Source organism: Delphinus delphis, chromosome 7 (genome assembly GCF_949987515.2).
Source record: "Delphinus delphis chromosome 7, mDelDel1.2, whole genome shotgun sequence".
Classification (NCBI taxonomy): Eukaryota; Metazoa; Chordata; class Mammalia; order Artiodactyla; family Delphinidae; genus Delphinus; species Delphinus delphis.
The window spans coordinates 31,292,090-31,304,413 of record NC_082689.1 but is presented as its reverse complement, the minus strand read 5'-3'; the positions used below and the strand labels follow the sequence as shown (position 1 = coordinate 31,304,413).

Here is a 12,324-nt window from a genome sequence, read left to right as displayed (position 1 = left end):
GCAGGGGATCCTTGAGCTTAGCTTTTCCTACTTCCTGTCAGTGCTTCCTGTGTTCTCTCTCTTAGCCACATCTGTGATTCATCTGTAGGATTCTGGAGGAATGACCCTGTTGGAGAAACAAAGCTAACAGTAGTGGGCAGTAGTAACCAAATACTTTTGAAAATCAGAGACGGGTAATTCTTCACCACTCCTATTACTGCCATACAGAAAACACATTTTACAAGCAGTGCTTGGGAATAAAGTTGATGAGGTCTTCATGTTTATCTTAAAGTTAACTTATTTTTAGAAACACTGCCAACAGTACCTCTTCTGATGTAAATTAAAATTTTCTATGTCTTAATTTCTTCAATGATGGAACATAAAACTTTGTGTTAGAGAAGAGAGCTAGAGGATATGGTGGTTACGTGTAGAATACTTTAAACCTTCATTCATTCGTATACATAAATATGCACACACAATTGGCAGTATCCGACATAGGTGTTCTTTGGAGTTATTGTAAAAGATGCTAGCATCATAGCTGCAAGGAAGTTTGGATATAATTGGTTATATTAAGTAAAGCTTGAGTTGTACGAATTTGCATTCTCAAATTCTTATTAAACTTCATTTTGGGGCTTTCCTGGTGGCACAGTGGTTAGGAATCCGCCTGCCAATGCAGGGGACACGGGTTTGCGTCCTGGTCCGGGAAGATCCCACATGCTGCGGAGCAGCTAAGCCCGTGCACCACAACTACTGAGCCTGTGTTCTAGAGCCTGCTAGCGACAATTACTGAGCCCGCGTGCTACAACTACTGAAGCCCGTGCTCTGCAACAAGAGGAGCCACTGCGATGAGAAGCCCGTGCACCACAATGAAGAGTAGCCCCTGCTTGCTGCAACTAGAGAAAGCCCGCGTGCAGCTATGAAGACGCAACGCAGCCAAAAAAATAATAAAATAAATATATAAAAAATGTTAAAAAAATTCGTTTTGTAGCAGAATACTTTTTAGGGTTTTATGATGAAATAACTTCTTTAAAAAAATTATTTGTCCTTCTCTTTGGAGACCTGGCCACTTCCATTCTTTGGCTGTAGGCTCTGCATTCCTTTGGACCACACAAGCTTCTAAAACCTTGGCATCCAGGTCTTTGGACTATAAAATTTCATTTGAAAACAATTAATGGAAAACAGGATTTGAAAAAATCAGCTGTTTTCTTTAAAATTATTTTGAAACATTGTGTTTCAGTGTTATTAAATTATAATGGTTTAATGTTTTAAAAATCTTTCATACAGGGAATCTTTCAAAATAGATAATTCAATTAAAGGTGTAATTTTTGTTGATTTCAGACTTTAACATTTGATTTTCCTGATAAAACTTTTCATTTTAAGATTACAGTATATTTAATCCTGAAGATTTACATAAGGAGTATACTTTTATGCATTTAACTCACTCTTAGATCCATAGGAAAAGGAAATTTCCCCATTCATATAAAGAGAGTATGCTGTGATGATGTAGGCAGCAGATTTGAAAATAATTAAAATTTGTCTTTTGTTCAAAAATAATCTAGGTATCTGGAATGTTTTTCCTCATGAGTTTAGGTTAATCCCATGATGAAAAATGAACCTTTAAAGTCTTGTAGTAAAGAAAATTGCTGAGATTATGGTTACTTCACAAAGCTGAATGAAAAATGACATGGAGTGATTAATATTTAGTTGATACATGAACTAGCAAATGAAGTTTATGTCTTCATGCTTAAATCTTTTTCTTTCTGCTTGAAAAGAATGAGTAATATTATCAAAACTTGGATTATGAGATAAAATTGAGAATTTCCCTTGGAATTGTGGGGCTCTAATGCTGAGACTAATTTGTTGAGAATTGTGTATCACAAGCCAACTACCTTCCTTGTGGCATGACCTTTGTATATCAAAATCTGTTGATGCTCAAGTTCCACGTGTTAGATGGTGTGATACAGTTGGTCCTTCCATGTTTGCAAGTTCCCAATCAGACTGCAATATAAAATTCTCAGGGTTTTTTTTTCCCCTCTACCAGCATAATTCTTTTACTTTGGGGATGGAGGACCTTTTTCTGAAATTTGTTAATAAATCAGTGAAATTTTAGGTTACACAGCAAGACACTAAAATAACTGATGCATTGGGATATTAAAGGTGTTTGGCTCATGGACTTCCTGCTTGGAGATGCACAATCACTGGAATTATGCTGAGCTACTGAAAACATTCTTCTGATATAGCAGAAATGTCTTCGTTCAAGAAGTTTCTCTAGGTGTAGATTCCAAGACCTAAGGACCTTTGAATTTCTAGAAGCTGTTGGTTTGAGAGATGGAAGGCATCTTCAGGATCACACAGTTCCCATTTGTTATCCTACAGCATCCTTGAGATAGGGCTGTCTAGCCTTTACTTGACTCCTTATGGGAATGGAGAGCTCACTATTTCATCATACTCTACCAGGAATTTTAATAAGAATTTGAGAACACAAATTCATACAACTCAAGCTTTACTTGATACAACCAATTAAATCCAGAATTTCTTGCTGCTATGATGTTGATGTCTTTTACAATAACTCCAAAGACTGTTTTTGACAGATACTATCAATTGTGTGTGCATCTTTCTATGAATGAATGAAGAAGGTTTACAGCATTCTACAAGTAACTGTCATAACCTCTAGCTCTTTCCTCTAGCACTCTGCTCTCGGATAGCTCTTTTTAGAAGCTCTTTCTTATGCTACATCTCTTTTCTTTATGTAACTTTTTTGGAGCAGTACAGAACAAGTCAAATCTTTCTTGTATGTAACAGCCTTTGGATTTGATGAGTCTCATACAGTCATTTAAATTTCACAGATTCGTCTGTAAAAGCTCAACCAAGGAAAAAGGGGGATAAGTTGCGTAATGTATCAATAGCTAACGTAACTTGTATGAGCAATGAGCACATATCCCAGAGGAAGCATGAAATGAGAGACTCTGCTACCACCTCTGTTGTTTCAGTTCACATGTGCTTATGGTACTGAGTCTATCTCTGGCCTGAGTGTGATTCTAAATACTTAAGGTAAGCATTTTCACAGAAAATGATCTCCAACATAATCCAGATACTTTGGTGCTTAACTGAAAAGGTGATAATATGTTCTAGTCCTGGATGAAAAATAAGTAGTGTTAGACTGACTGAAAAGGGATAGGAAGATATCATATTGGAGACTAACCTGAAAGATTTTCAAAGATAATTTTAACCATAAGAGATTTTTGCCTTATTGAGTATCAAGAGCTCAGTGCCTTGTAAACTGTGGCCCTACTGTGTTTGAAATTGTGAAATTTTTCCCTTTGTTTAAACAAACCTAAATTATGTGTTTCGATGAGGGGGCTGCCCTAGTTCCACGGAACCCCATATGCATGCTCTCCAGCTTGTTAATAATTATCTCAATAAAATTTGAAAACCTATTTTAAATGTGGGGTGACCACGTTAGCATAGGATGAGATTATTACCTGTTCTGTTCTGGACACAGTACCTCTATCACAGCCTGAGACACGTGTAACATTTCTCACTGACTTGTCACACTGTCAGCTCATTGAAGCCCGTGGTGCACTAAGCCACCTCTGTAGGTCTTAGAGGTTTTGAGTAACTGGTGGTCACTGAGTTGCCTGTTCTGTTGGTGGGGTAATCTGGCTTCCCCATCTGTGGGGACTCCTGCATTTATTTGCCTTAGGATTTGTTCTTTTACTTCTAAGGAAACTTGTTCTAAACAGCTTTTTAGTGATCTGTATTTGTTTATCTGTAGAGATGTCGTGTGTGAAGGGAACCACTGGGTATTTCAGTTTGAAAAAAGAAATCAGTTTTTGAAGTAAAAAGTTTCTTTTTTTTTTTTTTAACATCTTTATTGGGGTATAATTGCTTTACAAGGGTGTGTTAGTTTCTGCTTTATAACAAAGTGAATCAGTTATACATATACATATGTTCCCATATCTCTCCCCTCTTGCGTCTCCCTCCCTCCCTATCCCACCCCTCCAGGCGGTCACAAAGCACCAAACTGATCTCCCTGTGCTATGCGGCTGCTTCCCACTAGCTATCTACCTTACGTTTGGTAGTGTATATATGTCCATGCCTCTCTCTCGCTTTGTCACAGCTTCATTTTTATGTAAAGTTTTAGAAGTATAACACAAATACAGAAAAGTGTACAAATAAGTGTAGCCAGCATACACATCAAGAAATAGAATATTGCTCCAGAAGCCCCTTTGTGTATCTTTCACTCACTGCCCTTCTCCTCTTCATGGGTAACCAGTCTCCCGACTTCTAACACTGAATTAGTACAGCCTGTTTTTGAGCTTATTATACATGGAATTATATAGTATGTAATTCTTTTGGTATTAGTCTCTTTTTGATCAATGCTGTGTTGTGAGGTTCACCCATTGTTGTGTAAAATTGTAGTTTGTTTATTCGTGTTGATGTTTGGTATTCCATTGCATGGACATGGTATTTGTCCATTCTACTGGTGATGAATATTTGCGTTATTTCCAGATTTTTAAATATTAGGAATAATCCTGCTATGAATGTTCCACTATGTGTCTTTTGGTAATTCTATATACTCATTTCTTCTGGATACATACCTGGGAGTGGAATTACAAAGCTATGTGGATGTTTATGTTCAGCTCTATGCAGTGTTCTGTTCAGATACTGCCAGTATTTTCCAAAATAACTGTATAAATTTATACTTATATCGTTAGGGTCTGAGAGTTCTGAGTGTCCCAAATCCTCACAATCCTAACCCTAACCTTATCAATTTGGGCAGGATCAAAATCTTCACACTTCTGAGCCTTTCAATCCATGAAACACTTCTTCAATTTTTCCTAATATTTTGTGGTTTAGCATAAGACGGTTTACACATTTTTGTTAGACTTATTCCTAAATATTTGATATTTTTGATGCTATTATAATTGTTACCCTTAAAAATTTTTTTTCTTGCCTTGTTTAGTTAAAGGTTCACCTTGTTTGCTAAGAAGGTATTGTGAATTGGTGGTAAATATTCTCACCTGCTTGTGTTACATTCATTGTGGTGATCATATAATTTTTATCCTTATTCTCCCCGATTAATTTGGTGAATAACCTTGGTTGATTTTTGATTTTCAACCACTCTTGCATTACTGGAATAAATCCCACTTGGTTATGATGTATTATCCTTTATAAACATCACTGAATTTGATTTACAAATGTTTTATTTAAGAGTTTTGGATATGTGTCCATATGCAAATTTTTATAATTTTCTTGTAATGTCCTTGTAAGGTGTTGGTTATCAATGTTATGCTGTCCTCATAAAACGAGATGGGAAAAGTCTTTTTCTAGTTTTCAGAAGTATTTTATCGACACTATTTCTTCCTTAAACATTAGGAAGATTTTATCTGTGAAGTAATATGAGCCTGATATTTTCTTTATGGGAATATTTTAAGATAGTAGATTCATTTTTAAAATTGTTTTTAATTTATATATATTTTTTCTTGAAGTAGATTTACAATATTCTGTTAGTTTCAGGTATACAGCAATGTGATTCAATTATACATATATACGTTTTTCAGATTCTTTTCCATTATAGGTTACTACAAGATACTGAATATAGTTTCCTGTGCTGTACAGTAAATCCTTGTTTATCTATTTTATATATAATGGTGTGTATCTGTTGATCCCATAATCCTATTTTATCTCTCCCCTCCCACTTTCCCCTTTGGTAATCATAAGTTTATTTTCTATGACTGTGAGTCTGTTTCTGTTCTGTAAATAAGTTCATTTGTATTATTTTTTAGATTCCACATGTAAGCGATATCATATATTTGTCTTTCTCTGGTTTATTTCACTTAGTATGATAATCTCTAGGGTTATCCATTGTTGCTGCATATGGCAATATTTCATTCTTTTTTATGGCTGAGTAGTATTCCATTGTATTACATATACCACATCTCTTTTGTCCATTCATCTGTCAGCGGACACTTAGGTTGCTTCCATGTCTTGGCTATTGTAAATAGTGATGCTATGAACATTGGGGTACATGTATCATCTTTTTGAATTAGTATTCATCTTTTCTGGATATATGCCCAGGAGTGGGATTGCTGGATCATATAGTAGCTCTATTTTTAGTTTTTTAAGGAACCTCTGTACTGTTTTCCATGTGTATTTTCTCTTTTTATTGTCAGTTTTGGCAAGTTATATTTTTCAAAGAATTTGCTTATTTTATATAAGTTGACAATTTTAGAGGTCTAAAAGTTTTTGCAGTATCGTCTTACTGTGAGATCTATGATGGTATTGTTTATCTTTTTCCTTAATACTGGAAATTTATGTTTTCTCTTTTTTTCTTTATCAGTCTTGCTAGGTATGTATCAATTTTATCAAGGCACTTATAGAACCAACTTCGATTTATATTTGTTTTATATTTATTAACTCATTGATTATTTTGGTCTTTATTTCCTTCCTTCTGTCTTTGCTGTTCTTTTCTAGCTTCTTGACTTTAGCTTTTCTGTTTTGCTAATATGTGCAGTAAAGGCTATAACTGTTCCATTGGGCACTGCTTTAGCTGCATCCCACATTTTTTGTTATTTTAATTATTTTTAAGTTATAAACTACTTTCTAACTGCATTTATTTTTTATCTATGTATTATTCATAACTTTATTTCTTAATTTCCAAATAGCCAGGCATTTTCGAGATTTCTCTCTGTAATTGATTCCACTATGATCAGAGATCATATTCTGAATGATTCCAGACTTCTGAAATTTGGTATATATTCCATGTGTACTTGTAAAGAATGTGTTTTCTAGTCTTTTGTGGTATAGTGTTTTGTATATATGTGATATAAATAGATGAGGTTACTTTGTTAATTGTGCTGTTCAGATGATTTATATTTTACTGACTTTTATTTCCTATCAAAAGTCTCCCACTGTGATTGTGAATTTGTGTATTTTTTAAATATCTGTCCATTTTTGCAGTATATGTATTAAAGTTATGTTGTGTACATGCAGATTTAGAACTGTTTTCTTCCAGTTGGATTGATCCTTATATCGTTAAGAAATGTCCCTCTTTACCTTTAGTAATATTTCTTAAAGTCTCCTTTATCTGATGTTAGCATGGCAATGTCAAGTTTCTGTTTGTAGGATCATAGATTTTTAAAACTGGAGATGAACTTACAGATTGATTGACTCACCTTCACTTTATATATAAATTGAAGTTTATAATTCTGTTGTTGAATTCACTAGGTATTATTACTTGCAGCCCAGCATAAAAACCCTTGGTCCCGTTCTAGTTCTCCTGGATTCTTTGGAAACATACTTGAATAAAGTGGCATCAGCTCATATTCCCCTCCTAATCTTTTCTCAAGTTTGTGCTTGATCTATCTCAGTAAGGTGGAGGCCTTTTCTGAAGTCAGGGCCAGCTCATAATAATCTCTGTAGTCAGTACTGCTCTTTCTGGCTTAATTCTTTTCTTTCAGGTGTCAGTACTGCTCTGCTAGGTTTTGCTCAGGCATCATTTTTGGGAACTCTTCTTCCCTACGCTGTCTGTGGTTGGTTATTCAGAGACTCCTGCTCTCTGCCTGTCCCAGTAGTCTCCAGGCCTGCTCTGACTGCTGTGTTTCCTGGGTGCATTCTGGGGCATCTGGTTCTCTTTTGATCTTGGGTAGAAGGGAGAGTAACACCAGAGGATTATGATAGAAGTAGTTAGTTAAAATGTGCATGCACATAAAAACTTCATAATTCTCTATCCAACCTGACACCTCAAGCTCCCTTTCTACTCTTTTTCCCCACTGCTTCCCAAACCTTTGATTTCATGATTATGAGCAGTTATGCTCTGAAGCTTCTCTCGCTTGTGAAACACTGGACACACTAACACAAAGGCTTTGGGGCCTTCCATTATTGCCCCTTTGTGTCCTCTACACTTTGACCTCCGTGTGGTGCCCTATGCAGAGGGCCATAGAGCCTCCAGGTTCACTAATGATGAAGCAACAGAGGCCCAGAGTAATGACGACTTGCGTGGATCCATATACTTAGTAGATAGAAATGGATCTGATGCCCTTCTTGGGTAATTGTGCTTTTTGTTAAGTTCTTTAATCTAAAAGATTTTCTATGTTTAAAAAATGCACCTTAGCTCTGCTGTCTAGGAAGCATTTGACCTTTGGTAAGTCAGTTCACCTACTCATGCCTTGTTTTCCTCATCTGTAGAATGGGTTGATAACTATTTGATGAGGCTGTTGGAAGATAAACGAGTTAACCCTATAAAACACGCAGTACCTATTGCACCTGGCCTGTAGTAGGCACTAAAACAAATGATCTGCTATAATGATGAAGATAATGATGAAAATGGTGAAATCTCATTTTATGGATACATCCCACCAAGTTCATGAAATTAAATTGTACAAGGAAAATTCTAATTTTCTATTAACTTCCATTTTATAATTATTCTTATGTTCCAGTGGGTAAGATTTTTCTTGTGAAAACGTGAAGCCACCAAGAACCTTGTTAAATTATTGAGCACTGTAAACACAGCCCACTCATAAACACAGCCCTTTGCCACCTTTTGGCTTTTCCTTCACAGCACTCTCCTCCTCACTTTGGGACCTTGCTGCCACGCAGGCTACTTTTCTCTTGCACCAGAAGCATTTTGCTGAGAAACCCTCTCTTGATCATTGACATAATCTCAGTGCTTGGTAGTCACAACATTGTAGTATCTGGCTTTCCAGTCTACTCCTCTACGCATTGCAGATGGAAGTTTACTATTCTTTGAAACTTTGGGTACTATACATTTTCTAGGGTATGGGGTCAAATTTTATGTCATCTGCCCACAGTGAAAGATATTTGTTGCTGGTAATATCAATACGTGTTTGGAACAATTTCTACATTGATCATTAAAAGTACCCTGTAACTGTCTTCTTTCCATAATGCATACCTTTTTTTTTTTTTTTCCATTTTCCAATTCATCCTTGTAGACTATTTTTAGTTTCCAAATTCCAGTAGGGTTTAAGTTAACTGCATTACTTAAAAAATGGATAAGCTACTATCAGAAGTAGAGGAAACATAATGTATATTATGTTATTTTTCAATACTTAAATGATCTAGGAGTGTAAGTAATACGATTTATTGCATAGCAGACATACTTTATTTTCAAAATAATTTAAAAGTTATGCATATTATAGATATTCGTACAATATAAAGGTAGATTAAATGTCACTATTATGAAAAATAGAGTAAACTTTTCCAAGTGATTAATTGGGTGAACGAAGACATATATGTGAACACCTTTTCATGTTTGATCAGTTTTATTCATGGTGGTAATAAAACCAAGTAAATGAAACGCAAAATGTTGACTGTGATGTAATGGTTGAAATTTTTACATGCATAAAGTAGTCAGGGTAAATTTATGGTCTTATGATGGCTTGTTGGCTGCTAATATTGTGTGTACTTTGTTAAAGTGATCTATAGCACCATGGCCAAAACGCCGTGGGGACAAAATTACAGTTGGTACATACTGTGTTGATATACCTCTCTTGATGTGTGAAATATTAACTCTGAGACTGCTTTCACACAGCTTGTCAGTTTTTGTTCAGTGTTAGATGCGTGCTCGTCATTGGCCTACTCTTTCCTTTGATAAAGCCATTTTATACATTCCAGTGTAGAACAGAGTTAAAATTGCAAAGAGTCGTCTTATGTTCTGGCACCATGTAACTCACTTAAAATCTTTTTTCAGATTGAATTTGAATATACGATTCCAAAATGTATCAGATTACTTTTTCACTTGATTATAAGTTTGTAAAACTTAAGTTCTGTACTCTTTTGAATCAAAACTGGAGATAAATATCTTAGTTTCAACTCCTGTGCCTGATTTCCAGGTCTTAGATCCTACAAGTGTGTGTGAGGGAGGAATGCTATGTGACTTAACAACCCATCTTGCTGCCAACTTGTCTGCTGTCCCCTTTGCCACTGATCAGATCCTGTCCCCTGCTATTTCCTGAGTTTCCCTAGTTTAAATCTGAGTCTTTGGTTTTCATCTCTCTGGGCAGGAAGAGAGGTATACCTTATACCGCAGTCGTTGGGGGTTTACCTTAGTCTCAGGTGATAAAATCTGCTTTTCCAAACAGTATGAGAAGAAAGCAGACAACTTGATGTCTGATTTTAAAAGATTGAATATAAAAAAGCACACTCTTTAGAATACATCACCTTTTATAAACATGGTTACAATCAACAGATTTCATCTGTACAGCTATAATATATCAGAACCCAACTCTGGAAATTAATGAAATGGAACACTATGTAAGAAGAATTTTTTATAAGGAAAAATACAATATTCTATAGGTTTCAGCCAGAAGTCCTGCGTAGATTTGGAGAAGTACATTGCTTGTAGCATGGCCAGACTAAAAAAGATAACAATTCCCAAAGATTGTGGGGGCAGTTTTATTTTGCTCTCTTTTCTGTATATTCCAGTGTTTTGTCTACCAGAGTATCTTCACTATTTAGAATCTAGTCTGTTGTATTAAGCTTACCTTTTATAGCACAATTATCCTTGTGTTGGCGAAGCTCTTTGATTAAAGAATCAGAGCTATGGATGCTTTTCTTACTTGGTTGTATAGTCACTGCTTATATCTTTGTGATCTCTATGTGGGCCAAATAGAATTGGGCTGTTTCCTAATAAATCATTAGTGTTTCCACCTATAAGCCTAGTATTAGAAACAAAATAAATTCCTTTCATTCTATTTGGAATCTTAGAGCTCTTTAGATGCTCTATAGAAAACTGAATTTTGAAATGTTGAAAGATTACCTAAGGAGGATTCCTTCAGATGTTTTAAGCCTATCACTTTATCAAGTTGATTACTGAAAAGCTGTGTACTTGAGCCGCATATCAGTAGCCCTCTGAATAGTTGCTTTAAAAGAATTATTATTGATGAATTGGGAGATTGGGATTGACATATACACACTAATATGTATAAAATGGATACCTAATAAGAACCTGCTGTATAAAAAAATAAATACAATAAAATTTAAAAAATTATTATTTAATAGTATGTCCTTGCCTTTTACTGGGGGACAGCTACAGTGAAGGCTAAATAGCAACTATTTCTATTAGTTTTTCCAAAATTACAATTGAATTCTGAGGGTTATATTAGGGCTTACCCTTTACAAAGATTCATGTAGTAAAGGTTTAGAGCTTTATCCCAGGAAAACTGTTATGTCTTCTTGCAAACTGGTATCTATTCCTATAGTGGATACCGGGTGCCCATAGCTCAAAAGTTTCCCACATTGAGGGACTTTCTAAGCATCACAGAACCAAATTGATTATAGCTTGGGTATTCTGGTAAAAACTGTACTAATGTTTTTCTTCATTCATTGATTCATGTTCTTATTGTCATAATGGATCACTTCCATATCTTTTCCAGAAATAGGCAGTATATAAGTAACTGAGCTGGATCAGAGCAGAGTATCTAGCTACATATCAAATTTTGAGAAAGTAATTCCTTTCCTTACGCTTTACACTCCTAAGCAATTTTTAAAAAGCAATACTTGGAAATCTCCTAAATCACTACCCCAATTCAGCGATGCCCACCACCCTCCGCCCCTGTTTGACTGTGAACATTGCTCTAGTTGCTGCCGTGCTTCAGGGACTGGAAATCCATGCTGGAGTTCTTGCTCCAGATGTCATCGCCAATCTTAGAGTTGAGAATATGTGCACAGCACAGAGATAAAAAGAGTTGAAGAGGATGTTGGTCCTCTCATTGCATTTGTATATCTGAGGTGATAGTTATTACCATCACAGATTTCTGCCTTATGATTTTTTTCCTACAGCTTTAGGAATCTGTTTGAATTTCGAATCCCCAATTTCAGAAAGTACCCTTGAGAAGATCTTTCTTTGTCCAGATTATTCTTGGGATTACCTAAAGTGAAGGTTATTCAAAATTCCTTGAATATGCTTTACAAAAGGCTGGGGCAATTTATTTTTCCATTGCAATTTATCTTCCAGGAAAACGGATAAAATATGTATACATTGACTGACTTAAGTTAAACAGGATAAACATGCCACAGATTTATCCCGATAAACAGATAACATTTGTTTTAGGTGTTTAAAACTTTTATTATTGCTAGAGCATATTTTTAAGGAGTCTATTTTAAAAATTAGAATGTATTTTACATTTTTAAAAAAGTTTTAGTCATGAAACTTCTTGGTTATTCTACCACAGGATCCTGGGTACTGGGTGAAGATTCATCACTTAGAATACACAGATGGAGGAATCCTGGATCCAGATGATGTCTTGGCAGATGTCGTGGAAGACAAAGATAAGGTAGATGACTCTAAAAATGTTCTTCTTTGTTTTCCTCTGTAGAGCCACA

General features: G+C 35.4%; 1 protein-coding gene across 2 annotated transcripts in view; it reads left to right on the top strand.

Moving 5' to 3' along the window:
- Nucleotides 1–12,324, top strand: part of PARD3B (par-3 family cell polarity regulator beta) — a 1,056,812-nt gene that overhangs the window by 116,941 nt on the left and 927,547 nt on the right. For both annotated transcript variants that reach the window (XR_009520117.1, XM_060016243.1), the window contains exon 2: nucleotides 12,174–12,275. Coding sequence is in view for 1 of the 2 variants with exons in the window: in XM_060016243.1 (XP_059872226.1) it covers nucleotides 12,174–12,275 (102 nt within the window). In the remaining variant the exon portion in view is untranslated. The remainder of the gene's footprint in view (nucleotides 1–12,173; nucleotides 12,276–12,324) is intronic.